The sequence below is a fragment of the Ictidomys tridecemlineatus genome, chromosome X (genome assembly GCF_052094955.1).
Source record: "Ictidomys tridecemlineatus isolate mIctTri1 chromosome X, mIctTri1.hap1, whole genome shotgun sequence".
In the NCBI taxonomy this organism is placed as follows: Eukaryota; Metazoa; Chordata; class Mammalia; order Rodentia; family Sciuridae; genus Ictidomys; species Ictidomys tridecemlineatus.
In genome coordinates, this window is record NC_135493.1 from 61,384,340 (window position 1) to 61,405,557 (window position 21,218).

The window sequence follows — 21,218 nt, forward strand, 5'->3', positions numbered from 1 at the left end:
AAAATGAGAGGTTATACTCCATGTATATATGATACGTTGAAATACATTCTACTGTCATGTATAACTAAAAAGAACAAATATAATTTTTTTAAAAAGTGCCTTTTTGTGAAACAAATCAGTTAAAATTTGATGAAAACAGAATAATCTGATATTTATGGTACAATCCTGTAAATAACTTGGCCCAGATTCTTTAACTACCCATTTTCTGCTTTGGGATTTTCAAAGAGCCCTTTCCTCAAAAATGAAGATGGACAATATAAAAGCTAATTACTGCCATCTACTGGTGAACTTAGAGAATTTCAGTCAGTGAAATGGGAATGGACAAGACGGTAGAAAGTGGGTGATTATTGTTTGTAAAAACATAATTTATAAAATAATTCCAGAACGTTTGGGGGACATCATGACCTTAACTAACATGGGAAGAAGAGTAAGAAAAAAATTAAGGAAGCTTAGAACTTTAGCCACATTATAATGATCTTTCTCTTAGCTTTCTTTTCAATATAGATGTTTAGCTTATACATATACAAAATTAATCTAATCTAGCTGCTTCAAAACCAGCTAATACTTCTGTAACCAAGGGTGTTACACCTACCATCATCTATTGTGCTGCACAATATAAGTAATATAATGACAGTAGTTTAACATAAGATGGCAGTTGAAAGTATTATTTTAATCATTTTTACATTGATTTTTTAGTTATAGGTGGACATAATATCTTTATTTTATTTTTATGTGGTGCTGAGGATTGAACCCGGTGTCTCACACATGGTAGGCAAGCAAGCGCTCTACCTCTGAGCCACAATCCCAGCCCTTTAATTATTTTTATTGTTGATTCATGTGTTTATGTATTTATTTTGTGTAATACACTCTTATACAAGTGCTAATTTACGACAGTCAGTCTTAGGGCACATAAAACAGAAGAAGAGATAAAATACTGGCAGAACATTTGGGGCACAGGATAAAGGGAAACATTTCCCTTTCATTCTATTATGCATATTATGTGAACTCCTTTAGCAACACATTGCTTTCCTCCTAAACTCTAAAGACGGGTGGGAAGTACCATTATTTCAATGCTAAAATTGAAACTTGGTGGGGTTAAGAACATACAGGTAGTAAATGTTGGAGTTCCTCTTCTCTTCTCACTGAATATTCTCTCCCTATATAATCTCCTTCTCTCTCATCTGTATGCCAGAGACTCAAAGCTCTTCTGTTGGCCAACTTCTCATTATCTGTTATCTATGAACTAAACTTTAGCAGTGCAGCCCATTCCAGAAATATCTTAGAAATTTCATAGTATACAAGCCAGAACAGACATCCTCCTGCTTGTGAAGATTAGAATCACGAAATGCTGGGCATGTTTATCTGCAGCAAAATTCTCAGGCCACAGAATTTCTCAGGATAGGGCAGGCTTTTTTGCCTTTACAAAATCTGACTGATGTAACATAGAGGCTACTTAATAATTTTAGTTTCCTAGTATGAAAACAATGAATAAAACTAGCCAGTTGAATAAGGTATCTCAACTTTCTTGACACAGGCTGCTCTAGGTTATCACATTTGGAAGCACCACTACATAGTGCCAAGCCACACCAAGGAATTCCTTCAAATTTCAGTTAAGTATTGACGACCAACATTTCTAACCCAATGTGGAAAAATACTTCCTAGGAAAGGAAACAAGGAGATGATAAACCAGCACCTGGATTTCCTTGTAATGGGGTAGCTTGGCTGCTTCATGGTCTTACATGCACTGAATTCAGGACCACAAATATTCTGTCTAGTACTAAGGGGATTCCTTGACTAAATATTGCATAGTAGTGGAATTCCACTTCCAGCCACTCAAATATAGTTTTCAGGGTTTGGTCAAATGTGGACAGTCTAAGACCATATGATTAAAAGTTTCTAGAAGCCAAATATAATGATTAGATAAATATATCATTAGGTAAATGAAAGACCCAATAGTCTATCAGTTCATTTGACATCATTCAATTATTACTGAGAGACAGTAGGTTTTTCTTTCAGGTTATTAAAAAATCACTGTATACTCAAGTTAAGACATGCTTTCAAGGCTCTTTTACTGTTGCTGTTCCTGTCATTATTATTTTTGATCTAGAAATGGGTAATGATGGTCTACAGCCATCTGATCCTTGAAAAAGGTACCAAAAACATACTTTGGAGAACAGACAGCCTTTTAAACAAATGGTGCTAGGAAGACTGGTTCTCCATATGTAGAAGAAGGAAACTAGACTCAAAATGGATGAAAGACATAGGAATTAGAACAAACTATGCAACTCCTAGAAGAAAACATAGGGTAAACCCTCCAGCATATAGGCACAGGCAATGACTTCTCAATAGAACCCCTAAAGCTCAGGAAAACATGCCAAGTGATAATAAATGGGATGGCATTGATTAAAATGTTTCTGCACATTACAGTAAAGAATTAGAAATATGAAGAGAGAATCCAGAGGATGGGAGAAAATATTTACTTACTATCCTTCTGACAGGATTAATATCTAGTATATATAAAGAAATCAAATAATTTTAAACCAAAAAAATCAGATAACTCAATTAATAAATGAGTAAATTAATTAAACAGACATTTCTCAAAATAAGAACTACAAATGTCCAATAAATATATAAGAAAATGTTCAACATAATTATCAAATAGGATATACAAACCAAACACTACAATTTTGTCTCCTACCAGTCAGAATGGCAGTCATCAAGATTACAAACAATAATAAGTGGTGGAGAGGATATAGAGAAAAATGAATATTTTACACTGTCAGTTGGATTATAAATTAGTATAACCACTATGGAAATCAGTATAGAGGTTCTCCAAAATATAAGGTATGGAACCACCATATGACCCAGCTATACCACTCCTCAGTATTTATCCTAAAGAATTAAAATTATCATGCTAGAGTGATACAATCATACCCATGTTTATAGCAGCACAATTCAATTATAAACAAGCTATGGAAGAATCCATCAACAGATGATGGATAAAGAAAATGTGATTATATATATATACATACACACAAGAGTTTTATTCAGTCATAAATAAAAATGAAATTATGTCATTTTCAGGAAAATGGATGGAACTAGAAAATATCATGTTAAGTGAAATATGTCAAACACAGAATGGGAAGGGTTGTATTTTTTCTCTCATATGAAGAAGCTAGAGAGGAAAACGGTAATGAAAGTTGGGGGAAAATCCCATGAAAATCAAAGGGAGATCAACAGAGAAACGTAACTAAATGTGGAAGGTAGGGAGGGATTGGGAAGTTTTGGGGAGTGATATTGATCAAATTATATTCTTATATTTTGTGCATGGATGAATATGGCACAAATCACATCATATGTACAACTATATATAATGCACCAATAAAAAATGTGAGGAAAAAAAGATGGGTAATGATGGGGTCAAAGATCTACAATAAGAAGAGATTGAAGACCAAGGAGATAATAGCTATTACTAGACTGTTCATATGCCTCCCTACATGGAATTCAGTAACTATTCTCCGTGGGCGGGGGGGGGGATCACCTATCAGCAACTATTTTCAGATAGGCTTTGATAAAATAATCTATGGGGCTTGCCAAACTAGTTCTTGCTTAATAAGGCTGCCTTTTGTTCCTAGACCTACCATACCTTGGATCTGGAGTCAGATGTCTGCCATCTTCTTTCCATAGAGAGAGGATATGGAACATCAATCCCCTTTCCTTCCATCTGATAGTGACCATCTTTGATGAAGTCCAGCTGATTCCTAACCCTAGCCTGTCAAGATCAGAAATGTAATTGTTTATTTCCAGCATTCAGAAGGACATTCTATGGGCCAGATATCACACAGTAAACTACCTTTTCACCATGCATAAAGCTTTTTTTTGTAATTTGTTTTTGTTCTATGCCATTTCTGAGGGCTTTAATAAAGATAGGTACAGAAAATTAGCTTGATGGGTTCATGCTCATACAAGAGGGATGAGGGAATTTGCCAAAGCAGTAAGAAGATATGAGTAGGATATAAGCTAAACTTTTATCTGGGCACAAAGATCTGTGCTCTGAAAAGTCTGAAGTCTCAGTGTATTCTATTTCACCACAGGCCCTTCAGGAATTAGGACAACAGTTCAGGTTCATTCTGTAATAGTGGCCCAGCAAGAGGCTGAAATTTTGACAAATCAGGCAACAATTCCATTGCCCTCTACTGTCCCTTTGCCCACCAATTAACCTTGTTTCTTCAACAACATATTGTTAGAAAGCACATATTGGCAGAATAAAGTTGTTTTTTTCAGGGCACTTGATGGAGCACTTGATTATTCTATATGCACTAATAGGCTTCTGGAATGCAAAGAGCAGTATAGAACACTGCTTTTCTCCTGATAGACAGGGGACATAGAATAGATTTTACTTGCTTACTATAAGTAGTAACATAAATAATTTCTAGACTATTAATTATACTCCAGGCATTGCTCCAAGTTCCTTGTATATAATAACACATTTAATCATTTCACAACTTTACAAAGCAAGCTAATTTTAATCTCAGTTGAAAACTGAGTTTTCAGAGAGAGAGTTTAAGTAACTATTCAACAGCTGGTCAGTTCCAGGCCTCTGACTCAATAGCTCATATTTCTATAACACCATTTGCTCTATGAAATGCAAACTATGAAATAAAACTAAGTTTACCTGTAAAACTGTACCCTGATGTTAACCACAAAACTCAAAGCAAGGGAGCTTAGAATAATCTCTTTTAAATGAGAAATTTTCAAGTCCTGGGAATATTAGAGGCATGGGAAGAGAGGCACACAGTAGGCAGTTCACATGTGCAATGTCAGTGGCTCTAGCCTCACCTTAACAGCTGAAAGGTGAGCACTGTAAGAAATGCAGGGTTCTTCTGCAGCACAGTTGTTACCTGAATATTGAGACTGAGATTGTGAACATAGGCCAGGTGTGTAAAGACCCAGGGGTGAGAAGACATTTGCCAGCAATAACATAATGCTGGTGAGAGTTCTGAAGGCAGTTAGCAATATGGTTGAATACAGTGAGGAAATTAAAACATTTTTTTGTGTGATGGGGGAAAAAGAATTATCAAAATTGTGACTAGGACATCAACTTATTTTTATTTTTTATTTTGGAACCAGGGATTAAACCCAGGGGTTCTTTACCACTGAGCCACATCCTCAGATTTTTTATTTTATTATTATTATTATTATTATTATTATTTTTAAATTTTGAGACAAGGTCTTGCTAAATTGATAAGGCTGGTGTTGAACTTGTGATCCTCCTCCCTCAGCCTCCTGAGCTGCTAGGATTACAGTCTGAGTCCCTGCACCCAGTTTAGGATATCAAATTTTAATTCATCCCCAAATTTGTGTGTCACCAAGTGAAATAAATTTCTCTCCCCTATCTAACTCAGAGCAAAATAAGTTATGCAATAAAATACCAGGAAACAGAAGATCAACAGATTGCTTTTGCTCAGTGTTTTAGTTGAAATTTTACAAAGAACTATCTCAGAAGATAAACTCTGATTGCTAAACTCAAGTGTTTAAATAGCATTGGGGAAATAACTAGATAAGTTTTGAAGACAAATTTAAAATAGAAAAAAGATTGTAATATCATGTATGGCATTAATAACGCAGTTTTTATTTTTCAAACTTCTCTTATTATTAATTCATGTCTAACAAATTTTATTTTGAGCCTAGAAAATGAGGGATATATTTCCTAATGATCCTTTTGATTAGGAAATCATTAATACTGGTAAAAATTCCTGATATTAAAGACATTTTTTCTCTTCTTTTTTCAAGCTTAGGGCATAAAACTCTTATATATATAGATAAGAAAACCTAGACTTTCTTGTCATAATTTTAACGAAATAACTGAAAGGGTAAAGATTTCCTAAACATGAAAACATTTCAATGATGTTACAAGTTACAAGTATATAGCCATTAAGTGTATTTAATAGCATACTTGAAATTAGAAACTACAGGCATCAAATAATATATGTTGATGATATTGTAAAATATATATATATATATATATGTGTATATATATATATATATATATATATATATTCATCACTAAACTTTATTATTCTCCATGGACTTAGTCTTATGAGGTTAAAAATGTAAATAATAAGGAAATGTTTAGTTCTAACTAGATTGCTAATATATATTTAAACAGTATTCTGCCTTTTCTCTAGTGATCACAACACAGGAATGGGAATAGGCTTACCTTGATTTATGCTGATTTTAATTTTTAGCCCTTTTGTAATCAGTGGCTTGCTTTTATGGATTATAACCATAAGCATCTATTAATTATTTTATTATTTCTTTAATTTCAAATGACCAGTTATGAAAGATTTTCTTTATTCTATAGGTCCCTCTTTGGTGATTAGATCATCAACATGTGAAACACATGATAATATGTAAGTTTTACACATAGTAAAATAAGACTAATGGGGAGTATTCATTCTTTATTTTTCGTGTATTAACTCATGTGCTCCAGGATTTATTTAGTTTCTTTGATGTTCCCAGTGATAATACCAAGTAATGTTGACAAGAGAATGGAAAACAACAAAATTGCAAATAATCTTCTGCTTAGACCTCTATAACAGGTATAACAGGTAACCTCTTTCCTTTAATCTTAAATGTTATTTATTTATTAAAAGTCTATTATTTTAAGTACATTTGCATTTTATGAATGTTTCACTTTTATAGGTTTTGCATTTAACACTATTATACAAACTCAGGTAAGACTTTTGTGTGGAAATTCCCAATTTTCTTTTTAAAAATTTTATTGATTCTTTTTAGTTATACATGACAGTAGAATCCATTTTGATATAATTATAAAAGCATAGAATATATCTTGTTCTAATTCAGACCCCATTACCTCTCCTTGCCCTCCCCCTAGCCTTACTCCCTTCCTCCTACTGATCTCTCTGCAGTTTACCCATAGTTATTTTTTAAATTAATTTCTTGTGGCCATATATGATGTTGAGGTTCACTGTAGTGTGTTCATATATGTGCATAGAAAAGTTGTGTCAGATTCACTCATCAGTGCATAATATTTCTTTCAATCATTTCTTTTAAAATGATTAAACTAATGTTTTCCATATTTCATTGTTGACCTGAAAAAGGCGAAGATAAAATACTGCAGAATAATTTTCCCTTTCCAATTACCAATGTTCCTTTTATGTATCTAGCCAAAATTTTTCTTAAAGTGAAATAAATATTGGACTATCAAAACAGTCTTGGTGGGCTGGGTCTGTAGCTCTCAGTAGCAGAGTGTTTGCTTAGCATGTGTATGTAAGGCACTGGGTTCTATCCTTTGCACCATATAAAAATAAACAAAAAAGGCATTCTGTCCATCTACAACTACAAAAATGTCACAGTAAAATATATCTTGTCAGCCAGGCACAGTGGCACACACCTGTAATCCTAGCAGCTAGGGAGGCTGAGGAAGGAGTATTGCAAGTTCAAAGCCAACCTCAACAATTTAGTGGGGCCCAAAGCAACTCAGTTACTCAGCAAGACCCTGTCTCTAAAATTAAAAAAAAAAAAAAAGTTAGGGATGTGGCTCCGTCTTTAATCCTGCTGGGTTCAATTCCAGATTCCAAAGTAAATAAATAAATAAAGAGTATTATTTCACCTTGCTGATTTCCATACACTTTGCATAATGAATTATCTTTTGAAAAAAACTAATTTTATGAATTATATAAGTGACATAAGACTTTATCTATTTTAAATTCATAAAACTGCGAACTGTGACTAAAATTTACTTATAAGGTAGAATTAATGTAAATACCTAGTGATATTGCATATTGAAAAAGCAGCTATGATTTAGAGATTATCATAATTTATATTCTTATATATTGTAGAAATATATACAAGATTTAACTATTTGAATATGATATTTATAATGAGAAATTATTTGTCATGCTAATAGCCTTAACTATATATAAGAATACTTTAATTAATTAGATATTATTTTTATTTATTATCTAGGAAGAATAATTTCCTATATAGTTAATGGATAATTTAAAACTTAGCTCATCATCTGCTCCTACTTTCAATTTATTCAATTTGAAAATATAATGAAGTTAACAATTTCCTAAGTTTGTGATTATTACTGTCAAATATAGAAAATCTGATTGTTAGCCAAGGTATTTTTTTTCCTTTTGGTGATCATTTTTCCATATTTGTTGCTCTTATTGTATGGTTTAATCTTCCTTTTTATTCTCTTCAAGCAATGTCAGTATTTATTTCTATACTCATCAAAATATACCTGTTTCTTGAGTCTCTGATAAATGTACATTCCCCCACTTCTGATATAGTTGCTTTGTATTTTCATGAGTAAAAATAGTTCAAACATGTTATACCTGGTAGAAAGGGCTGGACCATGTAAATTTGGTTTAAGAGGCAGGTAAAATGCTTTGTAGAAAGTATTTATAATCAGGATAATAATCCAAAATGACAAATATAGGCAGTGGTGAATTCTTCTCATAGGACTATAAACTACACAACACACCTTCTTGTCAAAGACTCACAGAATATATTGGAGTGTGTAATTATATGCTCATATCAGGACTGTAACAACTTTGAAAACTAATTTGTGGTAAATGTAAAAGTGAGAATAGGAATGAGAAGAAGAGGTAGAAAATATGTGGTCTTACCTCCGCCCACTCAAATTTAATTGTCAAGACAATTAGGAAAGATTAATGTTGACTACTCAAGAATGAATTCACTCTCCTTACTAGTTCCTGGTTCTGTGTATATATGTGAGCAAGCTGAATAAAGAAAATACTGATGAACTTATATGATAAACATAATTTAATTGTGTAGAAACTTGATGTGAGATTTCTAAGAAGTCATTACTTACCAAAGTCAATATTTTAAATTTATGTTTAGAACACAGTGCATCTGGACACCTTTCTAAATAGTTTAATTCAAAAGTCTCATAGTTCTCTATTAAGTTGCTAACTTATAATGCATTTTTGTTTTCTAATTCCCCAGACTCTGGAAAATAATCTGCGAGAGAAGAATGCAGTGGATTGGGAGAGTCATGATGGTTCACATGTGGCTTCCTCAATCAAGGAAATGGTCACAACTCTGAAGAGAAATTTTCCATAGTAGAAGTACTCAGACAGATGTAATAAGAACTACAGCAGACATTTAGCCACAGAAAGACTGAAATGACGAAAGGGAGAGTAACATTTGTTAACATACTCCAAGTGATGGACATTTTACATAGCTTTCTTCATAAATTTTATCCACAATTAGAATGCATATAACATTAAGTAAGGACATGATGAGAGGGGAGAAGAGAAGATGAGAAGGTCGACTTGGAGATTTAAAAACAAATTGTTGACAGAAGTAACTATGGAAACTAAGAATAAGTGAATTCTTGAAAATATTAAGGTACTTCCTATATGATAGCTTCTCTAACTCATATCACAAAACACTGGGTCATTTCAAGGGAAAAAAATAGGCAGCCAAAGCCATTTGACAGTCTTAGTGATTTGAATTTTGGAGAAATGAATGATATTTACCATAGGATATTTGCCCAGAATATTTTAATCTTCATCTTGAAAAATGCTGTGTTACAGGTCCTTCATACTATAATTTAAGTCAAAATATTTATTGTTTTGACTTCTGGTAAAAAGTATCTGACCACTATCAGTTCAATAATTCTTTATTTTAACCTTTACATGTTTCAATGTTTACCTTGCCTTGACGTTATTAAGATGGTTCCATATACAGAACATGTAAGATTATGCTTAGGTTTGAATTCTTTAATCTCAATGGAGGTCTTACTTCCTTAAAATATAGAGATCATAATTGGTCATATTCTAGAACTTAATAAACTATAACACATGGTTTTGTGTTACCTTGTTTGTGATTTGTTTGATTTAAATTACTGTTGCTTCTGCTTCTGGTACTTGTGGTGTAATATAACACCCAGACCCTTTACACCCTATTCAGAGATGATTCTAAAGTATAGTGAATTACAGAGATTCCCCACAAGAATTTTTCCTTTGGAGGGTCTGAGCTACTCTATTCAAAGGATTCAAATTCTTTTTTCCTCTTCTTCAGATATCTGGTCCTCTTTTAAGGATTTTCTCTTTGATATGTGTTTAACTTTCACCAAGGCTGCCTTTGATATCTCTTTTAACTTGATCTTACCTGGAAACAAATAATGGGCAGGAGAGATAATGATCATTCACAGTGTAATTGCCCTAGGCTTGGCCTCTACTCTTGTGTATATCCTGACATCAACCATTCCATATTTGCGTAATTTGATCTTCAGATAATACTCCATGTTATTCTGACTACTGCTTTAATCTCCAAGTTTCTTTTTATTTATCCAAGATTTTTCTCTCTAATGTCTTCTGTAAATTTAGTTCATTTGTTAAATGGGTTTCAGTGTTTACCTGGTCTTGATCAGGTTGAGGAGGCCTCAAATTAGTTTCGAAAGCATATGCAGAATTATGCTGAGGTCGAAGTCCAGACAAACTCTTCTGTTCTCTGAAATATTAAAAGGATAAAACACACAATAAAGATAGAGCAGTTGCTTAATTGTCTGTAAATCACTTGTTTAATGAACTTTTTTGACAATACAGGATGTTTGAGTTTTAAGACTGTAACCATGAGAAAGCAAAAACGATAGTTAAAATTTGTGGGAAACTTAACATGAACTGACTTTATCCAAAATTTTATTATAAAATACTTTTAAGCATATATCAAAGTTGAAAGAATTTTACAGTGAATGCTCATATATATTCCACCATTTTTACTATACATGTTTTAAAATGTATCTGTTCATCTATTCAACCCTCGATCCATCCATCTTATTTTCATGCAATTGAAAGCTAATTTGAGACACCAGGTTATTTCAAAAGAGTTACATTATCTTCTTTGAATACTTACAAAAAGTCTAGGAGTTAATTATATTTTGAAGATGAGAAACCTGAGACTGAGAAATTTTAAGAAAATTCCCATAAAACACATTCATGAGCCCCACTCTTAATAGTTTGATGAATTTTACTTTATCCATTATACTAAGCAATATCCCAGAGTATGTTTGGATTAACTTTGTCAAGCAACAATTCATAGAATGATGGAGAAAATACAAAGGAGCTCAAATTATAATGTATTTAATTGAAATAAAATAAGGCAGCTCAATTTTTATTCAATAAGCGTATAAATCAGCCCAAAATTTTGGGAACACTTCTATTATCCTGATTTATAATCAAGCTTCCCATTTTGCTTCTTTTATAATATTTATTTTTTGGTTATAGTTGGAAACAATACCTTTATTTTATTTATTTTTATGTGGTGCTGAGGATCGAACCCAGGGCCTTGCACATGCTAGATGAGAGCTCTACCGCTGAGCCACAACCCCAGCCCTTACCTTTGCTTCTTAATGCATTTTCCCATTAATTATTTCATTTGGATCTCAAAACTATGAGAAAGTAGAATATGTATTACCACTCTTTTAAAAATTTTTTTTTATATTTATTTTTTACTTATAGGTGGACACATAGCTTTATTTTATTTTTTTAATGTAGTACTGAGGATCGAACCCAGGGCCTTGCACATGCTAGGTGAGTACTCTACCTCTGAGCCACAACCTCAGGCCCTCTTTTTTTTTCTTTTTATTGGTTCTTTTCATTGTACATGACAGTAGAATAAATTTTGGTATACTTATACAAGCAAGGAATATATCTTATTCTAATTCAATCCCCTGTATTTCTCCTTTCCCTTCCCTCCCCCAACCCCTGCTCCTTTTCCTCTACTAATATTTATGCTATTTACCCAGTTATTTTTAAAATTTATTGTGAATGTACATGTTGTTAAGATTAACTGTGTTATATTCATATATATACATAGGAAAGTTATCAGATTTTTTCTGCTCTTTCCTTTTCCCATCTCCCCTCCCTTCCCTTCATTCCCATTTGTCTACTCCACTTTCTATTAACAAGGAAACTACCTAATGGATCCACTCAGTCACAGCAAGTCAGTAGAAGTGAGAGAATTGGAATAAAAAAAAAACTGTTGTAGAAAAAAATGGCAGCTATTATAAAGACAAACAACAATAAGTTCTGGTGAGGATTTGGGGAAAAAAGGTACACTCATACACTGCTGGTGGGACTGCAAATTGGTGCAGCCAATATAGAAAGCAGTATAGAGAGTACTTGGAAAACTTGGAATGGAACCATCATTTGACCCAGCTATCCTTCTCCTCGGTCTATACCCAAAGGACTTAAAAACAGCATACTACAGGGGTACAGCCACATCAATGTTTATAGCACTACAATTCACAATCACTAAAATGAGGAACCAACCTAGATGCCCTTCAGTAGATGAATGGATTAAAAAATGTGGCATATATACACAGTGGAATATTACTCAGCAATAAAAGAGAATAAAATCATGGCATTTGCAGGTAAACGGACAGGGTTAGAGAAGATAATGCTAAGTGAAGTTATCCAACTCCAAAAAAGCAAATGCTGAATGTTTTCTTTGATATAAGGAGGCTGATTCTCAGTGGGATAAGGAGAGGGAGCATGGGAGGAACAGACAAACTCTAGATAGGGCAGAGGGGTGGGAGGAGAAGAGACAGGGCAGGGGGTTAGCAATGATGGTGGAATGTGATGGACATCATTATCCAAAGTACACGTATGAAGACATGAATTGGTGTGAACATATTTATATATAAAAAGAGATATGAAAAATCGTGTTCTATATGTGTAATAAGAATTGTGATGCATTCCATTGACATGCATTTAAAAAATAAAAGCAATTAAAAAAAGGAAAAGAAAACTTTGCCATAGGAAAACTACAAAAACTAGTTTTAGAGTGTTTACAAGTATGTTTTCTAATTAAGATGATTCTTTACTGTCTTGGGGGGTTGTCAATCTATGTCAAATAGTGATATAAAATTCTTCAAATTGATGTAAAGATATAAAATTAAATGTATTAGCATTAATATTATATATATATATATATATATATATATATATCATGGTGCTTTAAAGAACATGGAATAATGGTGCGAAAGAATTATGATTTTGAAATGACAAAATGGAGTTTTTCTCTCTTCCCTTAGAGACAAATATCTAAGGCTGTTCAAACTAATGACTTTATTATAAATTGCAAGCCTATTCTCAGGCATTTGGAGCTAATAGTAACAGACACTTTAAATTTTAAATAAATATTTCAACCTGTTCTTTTAATACATAGACGGTAACATTATCTTGTCACTACTTTAAACTTGATGCCAATTTGAATTAACTGACATAAAATTTAGGAGATTTTACTCTATTGGTACTTACACATCATATCTTTATCATTTTAAGGCAGTGAAAAGTAAAAAGAGTACAGTTTACTTTTAAAAAAAGAAATAAAGGGAATTAAGCAGGGCATTGCAGCTTTCAAAACACTGTTTTATCTAATTAGATTTCATAGCATACCATGGACCTAGTTCTAGTGTTTAGATTTATCCCTGTGACTTTGGCCAAATTTTAGATCTCTTTGGACCTCAATAATTTTTATCAGTATTTAGTCGTATTGTTGAGAGAAATACATCGATTGTTAAATGTAAAACATTTGCAATCCAGACTGAAACACATAATAAACCCTCAACAAATGCCTGCTGCTCTCAGTATTATTCTCATCCTCTATGTGAAGTGAATAGTCATAATTATAACCATCCCTACTTTATAGATGGAGAAATTAAAGCCCAGTGAGGTGAAGAGACTTACCCAAGATAGAATTAGATTACAGAGAAATCTATTGGATTCCTCTTTCCATTTCTGTCATTGCTGCTGGGATTTGGGACTAAATAGGAAGTACAGGCACAGCAGCCTCCCTCCCCTCACCCTGATTCTGTATGTACACACATACTGCCTAGGTGGAAGGAAAGCATTGAGATAGGACAATTATTTTGTGAATTACACTTGTTTTTTAGGTTTTTATTGCAGGAAAGGATTTCCCAGTTTTTGCTCTATATCTATATCATGAACAAAATATGTCTAGTTTGGCAGTGTTAATCTGAATTTGCTGGAATTTAGTTAAATGTTGATGAATATGAGAGAACATACCATTTGAATACTTGGTCAATGATATTATTTCTGATATTATTTCTTGGTCAATGATTCATTTGCTGATCTCACAAGAGATTTCCCATTATTTTCAGTGGTATTTGGAAATTTCTTACCGGTTATTATCTAAATTCTTCTTTGATTTCTTTTTACAGTAGTGGATTGTCTGGATTGTCACACCAACTATTAAAGCCAATCCTATTCCAGGCAATGTTGCTACTAAAATCAGATCCAGGGTATTCCAGAGCTGGTCACACTTAGCTCCCATGAACCAATAGTTTCCCCACCGGCCTCTGAAGTTTGGACATCTAAAGATAATAGAAATAGAAAAAGCTTACAAATTAGGGGGAAACACATTTTGTCTCCTCTGAGTGAATCCAACATTTCATTGTTATTCAACCATGAGGTTTCTCTTTAAGGCCCTCAAGAGATTTGTTGTCCCATTTTACACTTGAGCAAGCATTCTAAAAGTACAGTTTTAAACACATTGAGTCAGCATGTTGAAAGCTGTCAGGATTTTCCAACCATTAGCTAATGAAGATGTAGCACTTAATTACATCTGAAAAAGAGGTGTGTGTGTGTGTGTGTGTGTGTGTGTGTGTGTGTGTGAGAGAGAGAGAGAGAGAGAGAGAGAGAGAGAGAGAGAGAGAGAGAGAGAGAAGAGAAAGAGAGACACTCTCAACCAGGATGGTTTTCTCAAGGCTACTTTAAAAAAATATCCACATTTACCCACTGCTTATACCTTATACCTTTATTCACTGTGGATGTTCTATATCTATTATTGGTGCTATGAAAAGTGTTCAAAGAAGCTTAAGCTACCAGTTCTATAATTGCAGGCTGAGTGTCACCCCCCATCCATTCATACAGAGATAAATGCAGGTTTACATACTACTTGCCACTCTATAGCAAATGCAAGAAGAAACATGAGAAGGTGATAATATGACTGCCCCCATTTTTGTCATGACTCCAGATTTTGCTCCTTTATTTCACAGAAAAAAATACACACACACACACACACACACACACACACACACACACACAGCCATGGAACTCTGCCAAATAAAGCCAATTTGTTTCTCTGGTACACAGACTAAAAACTGGCATGGTGTATATTCACATAAAAATTTCTATAATTTGTATGAGTGTATCTTTTTCCTCACATCCCCTCCAATACTTATTATGGCTTGTATTTTTAAATATATAATAGTTATTGATAGATCTTTATTTTATTTATTCATATGTGGTGCAGAGAATCAAACCCAGTGCCTCATACGTGCCAGGCAAGTGTGCTACCACTGAGCCACAGCCCCAGTCCTGAGCCTCAGTCCCAGCCCATGGCTTATATTCTTGAAAACTGCCATTCTGAGTGAGGTGAGATGAAATCTTAGAGTAGTTTTGATTTGTATTTCTCTAATTACTAAAGTCATTGAGCAAATTTTTCATATGTTTGATGATTGCTTATATGTCTTCTTCTGGTAAATGTCTGTTCAGTTCCTTAGCCCATTTATTGATTGGATTCTTTTTTTTTTTGATATCAAGTTTTTCCAGTTCTTTATATATCCTGGAGATTAGCACTCTATCTGATGTGCATGTGGTAAAAATTTGCTCCCATACTGAAAGCTCTCTCTTCACCCCAATGATTGTTTCTTTTGCTGAGAATAAGCTTTTTAGTTTGAGTCCATCTCATTTATTAATTCTTGATTTATTTCTTGTGCTTTTAGAGTTTTGTTAAGGAAGTTGGGGCCTAATCTGACATGATAAAGATTTGGGCCTACATTTTTTTATATTAGGTTCAGGGTCTCTGGTTGTAATTCCTATGTCCTTGATCCACTTTGAGTTGAGTTTTGTGCATGGTGAAAGATAGAGGTTTAATTTCATTTTGCTACATATGGATTTCTAGTTTTCTCAACACCATTTATTGAAGAGGCTATCGTTTCTCCAATGTATGTTTCTGGCACCTCTGTCTAGTATGAGATAACTGTATTCATGTGGGTTGGTCTCTGTGACTTCTATTTTGTACCATTGGTCTATGTATTTTGGTGCCAATGGCATACTGTTTTTGTTACTGTTGCTCTATAGTATAGTTTAAGGTCTAGTGTTGTGATGCCTCCTGCTTCACTTTTCTTGCTAAGGATTTCTTTGGTTATTCTGGGTCTCTTATTTTTACAAATGAATTTCATGATTGCTTTTTCTAGTTCTATGAAGAATGCCATTGGGATTTTAATAGGGATTGCATTAAATTTGTACAACACTTTTGAGAGTATGGTCATTTTGACAATATTAACTTTGCTTGTCTAAGAGCATGGTATGTCTTTCCATATTCTAAGGTCTTCTTCAATTTCCTTCTTTAGCGTTCTGTAGTTTTCCTAGGTACATGTATCATTTCATAAATGGTGTATCTCTATCTCATTACAACCAGAGAATTGAAATGTTATACTCCATTTGTGTACAATGAATTGAAAATGCATTCTGCTGTCATGTACAACTAAGTAGAACAAATTAAAAAAGGTAAAAAAGAAATGTCTATAATTTTTAAAGTGGGAGAATATGAATTCTCCATATCACCAATAGGAGTGACCAATGAAGAGGGTTGCTCATGTACTCCGTTTAGAGATTGCTTCACTATCTCCTACAGAATTCATATGGAATTACCCAGTTGAAGAATATATGTCAGTTCCTATGTAAGCTATTTCTAGATTGTGCTGTTCCAATACATCAAGTAGTACTATTGTGGCTGACATGAAAGGACTAATTACATGATCTTTTTTATAACCCTAATTGTCTAGGATGTTCTAAGAAAAGGCGTCTACCAGCTTCAAATAGGTAGTCATATACTTAATATGATTTGACTTTTAATATGTAACAAATTGTCATTCATTTAAGGAGAGAAACCATAGTTTTCAAATATAGATTATCCATACTCATGAATTTCTTCCTGGAAAAAGACTTTGAAAAACATATGTTTTTTTATTTATTCTAGGAATGAGTCACAGAGAAATTGTCTATTATGCAATAATATTTAACCCCTTCAACAACATTTATTGACTACTATGTACCAATTAGTATTCCAGGCACTTATGATAAACTACTGGATAAAACAATGGTACATATTGTTAATTAGTTTACAATACAATAGAGAAGGACAAACAAAAATAAGCATAATTAGTAGTTTATACATAATGACTAAATTTAGAATTGCTATGGCATAAAGAAAATTAGGACACCGTAAAGGGAATCAACAATATTGGAGGCACTGAATTTTTTTATAGTTTGAGATAAGAGCTAAATTTATTCTGCATATGAATAACCAGTTTTTCCAACTTCATTTATTGAAGAAACAATAGTTCTTTCTCCACTGTGTGTTCTTGGCACCATTGTTGAAGGTGAATTGACCACAAACACATGGATTTATTTTGGGGGTTTCCATTCCTTTCATTGTTCTAGTCTATGTTTCTATTTTCCTGCCAGTACTATGCTGTTCCTTATATCAATTAATTTATTTTACTTAGGTATATATGACAGTAGAATGCATTTTGATTCACTGTACACAATTGCAGCACAACTTTTCTTTTCTCTGTATACAATGTAGAGTCACATCATATGTACAGTCATACATGTACCTAGGATAATGATGTCTATCTAATTCCACCATCTTTACTACCCCCATGCCCCCTCCCCACCTTTGCCCAATCAAAGCTCCTCCATTTTTCACATGTCCCCCACTACTATGGATCAGCATCCACTTATCAGAGACGAAACTCAGTCTTTGGTTTTGGGAATTGGCTTACTTTGATTAGCATGATATCCTCCAACTCCATCTATTTACCTGCAAATGTCATAATTTTATTCTCTTTTAATGCTGAGTAATATTCCATTGTGTGTATATATATATATCACAGTTACTTTATCCATTCATCTATTGAAGGGCATCTAGGTTGCTTCTACAGTTTAGCTATTGTGAATTGAGCTGCTATAAACATTGATGTGGGTGTGTTACAATATTACAATATTGCTTTTAAGTCCTTTGGGTATAGACCAAAGAGTGGGATAGCTGGGTCAAATGGTGGTTCCATTCCAAGTTTTCTAAGGAATCTCCATACTGCTTTCCACATTAATTGCACTGATTTGCAGTCCCAACAGAAATGTATAAGTGTGCCTTTTCCCCACATCCCCACCAACAGTTATTGTAGTCTGTTTTCTTAATAGCTCCCTTCCTGACTGGAGTGAGATGAAATCTTAGAGTAGTTTTGATTTGCATTTCTCTAATTGCTAGAGATGTTGAACATTTTTTCATTTATGTTGATTGAATGTATGTCTTCTTCTGAGAAGTATTTGTTCAGTTCTTTAGCCCATTTATTGATTGGGTTGTTTGTTTGTTTGGTATTAAGTTTTTCCAGTTCTTTATATATTCTGGAGACTAGTGCTCTATCTGATGTGAGTGTGGCAAAAATTTACTCCCAAAATGTAGGTTCTCTCTTTACCTTATTGTTTCTTTTGCTGAGAAGCAGCTTTTTAGTTTGAATCCATCCCATTTATTAATTCTTGATTTTATTTCTTGCACTTTAGAAGTCTTGTTAAAGAAGTTGGGTTCTAATCTGACTATGCCGTTTTGATTGGTATAGGTTTGTAGTAAATTTTGAAGTCAGGTAGTATGATATCTCCAGCTTTGTTCTTTTTTGCTGAAGATTACTTTGGCTATTATGTTTCCATATGAATTTCAGATTTTTTATATTTCTGGGAGAAATTTCATTGGGATTTTGAATTGAAAGTAGACTGTAGGCTAAAAGATCTTTTTCCATGGAGAAACAAGGAGAAAGATCACAAAGATATTCAGTAATCTAGGCAAGAGATGATGACAGCTTTGGGCAGGATGAGAACAGTGAAGATGGAGATGAGAAGTGGTTGATTTCTGTTATCTTTTTAAAGATAACCAATAGGATTTACTGAGGAACAGTAAGTGGCCAGGCATGAAAAAGGAAGAATGATTATTGTCTATCTTCAAATATACTTTCAATTTGGCTTTTTTTTTTTACTTTTTTATTTGGAACATCTGTGTGTTCATGTGTGTACGTGTGTGTATGTGTGTGTGAGAGATCTGTGTGTCATATCATGGATAGTGGTGGTGGTATATGTGTCTTTGGTAAATTTAAGAAATGTTATTAAAATATTTTAAGATTTTAAAATGATTATGTCATATAGTTTGATTATTAATGTCTAACTCTGATTGATAATGTTAAAACAACTGATCCAAACAATATTTTAAATATATTTCGTAATAAAAATTATCCCTTGTCACTATGTAGACTGTATGGGTCTAGCTTGACAAGATTGCAGCCAACTTGAGCAGCCACCATGATTGCTCCAGATTAATCTTATTTTTTCCTACATAGTTTCCTAGTAAACTATAATTAGGCAAAACTGTTAGAGTGGTATGGTGAATTTTACAACTGAAGTCTGACTCCTGGAATGTGTCTGAGTATGTATATTAGCTTAAGATGAACCATGTACATCCAATTCAAATAAGGTCATTTTTGTCTAACCTATGCTCCTCCTTCTGATCCAAATTGAGTGGATCCACTTGGTCTTGCTGCAGACCAGGTCCATGGTTCTGTCATTAAGTCCCCCAATGCATTTCACTTTATGCAATCTGAGATTTGTTTTTCTCTCTTTCCTCAGTCTCAGGTCACCTTGTATCCAGTATTCACATATAAGAACTGGGTTATTTTGGAAGAATTGGCAAGCCAGTGAGGAAGAGTATGAAATGGGAAAGGGGATGGAAGCATCTGTATGAGAAGTTCCAAGTTGGTCACATAATTCCTTTAGATGAGGAATATCTCATATTAAATATCTGCAGCCTTCTGCGTGAGTAAGGGGTTACCTCAACTGGGTTCAGAGCATTTGTTTGTTCAATGTCACTTATCCTAACCTGAAAAGAAAGGGTACTTTCTTTCCACTGCAGTGGGATGGTCATTATTTTGGGCAGTCATTTGGCCATCTATATAGAGCTCAATTTTTCATATCTCTGGTTGTGTACAAAGTATATTCACACCATTTGTGTTTTCATACATGTAATAAAATAAATATATTTTATTACTAAATATATTTAATATATGGTTTGGCCAGATGATAGTGAATAAAATATAAATAGACGAGTTACAACACGAAAGAGAAATGCATCTCTCTTCTTCTTAGTCTATAACCTGGCCGAGAAAAAGGAAAAAAAAATTGAAACCCCAGCTTGTCCCTTGTGTAATAGGAGGAAGAATTGGAATAGTAAATAGGTGAGAGATGTTATCTCAAGATCAGAAGGAGATGCAAAGAATTCCAATCCCTGGGAGAAGGAAGTTGAGGAAGAATCTGACTTTGAAGTAAAAGAGGAGAGGTACTCCTCCTCCTGCCTGTGAGCTTTGCTTTTTTCTTGACCATTAATGCAACACAAAGCAAAAGCATAGCATATGCAGTTGTGGGGTGGGGGGATCTCCCATTCAAGAAACTATAACTGTCCAGAATAATACTATGCTACAGAATTGCTAGATATTGCAAACATTTCTAAACCACTACATTGTGTGTGACTGCCCAGAAAATGAGACTGTAACATAGAAGGGTATAGCATTTCTCAGACAGGAAATGAATTTGATAATGAGAAATACTGCCACCACACTCTTCCACGATGATATTCTTCCTCATCTCAGACTCCAAGGAATGCAACTTGCTCTCCATGGACTGAGATTTCTGAAACCATGAGCCCCCAAATAAACTTTTCCTCCTCACCTTGTCAAGTCTTTCTGGTCACAGTGGTTAAAAACCTGACTAAATATGGATATTCCTTGGAAAACCGGGAATTGCACCACCTTTTGACCCAGCTATCCCACTTCTAGGTCTATACCCAAAGGACTTAAAAGCAGCATACTATAGGTACACAGCCACATCAGTGTTTATAGCAGCACAATTCACAATAGCTAAACTGTGGAACCAATCTATATGCCTTTCAGTTGATGAATGGATAAAGAAAGTGTGGCACATATACACAATGGAATATTACTCAGCAATAAAAGATAATAAAATCATGGTATTTGTAAGTGAGTGGAAGGAGTTGGAAAATAAAATGCTAAGTGAAGTTAGTCAATC

At 33.7% G+C, this 21,218-nt stretch overlaps 1 protein-coding gene across 2 annotated transcripts in view; it reads right to left on the reverse strand.

The window, feature by feature from the left end:
• Positions 1 to 21,218, reverse strand: part of LOC120889045 (uncharacterized) — a 76,164-nt gene that overhangs the window by 43,484 nt on the left and 11,462 nt on the right. Inside the window, exons 3-5 of one of the 2 annotated variants that reach the window (XM_040282739.2) lie at positions 14,207 to 14,398; positions 10,419 to 10,512; positions 3,647 to 3,772 (exon numbers count right to left, since the gene is read on the reverse strand). In XM_040282739.2, the coding sequence (XP_040138673.2) occupies positions 3,647 to 3,772; positions 10,419 to 10,512; positions 14,207 to 14,398 (412 nt within the window). The remainder of the gene's footprint in view (positions 1 to 3,646; positions 3,773 to 10,418; positions 10,513 to 14,206; positions 14,399 to 21,218) is intronic. The other variant, XM_040282745.2, reaches the window with a different exon arrangement.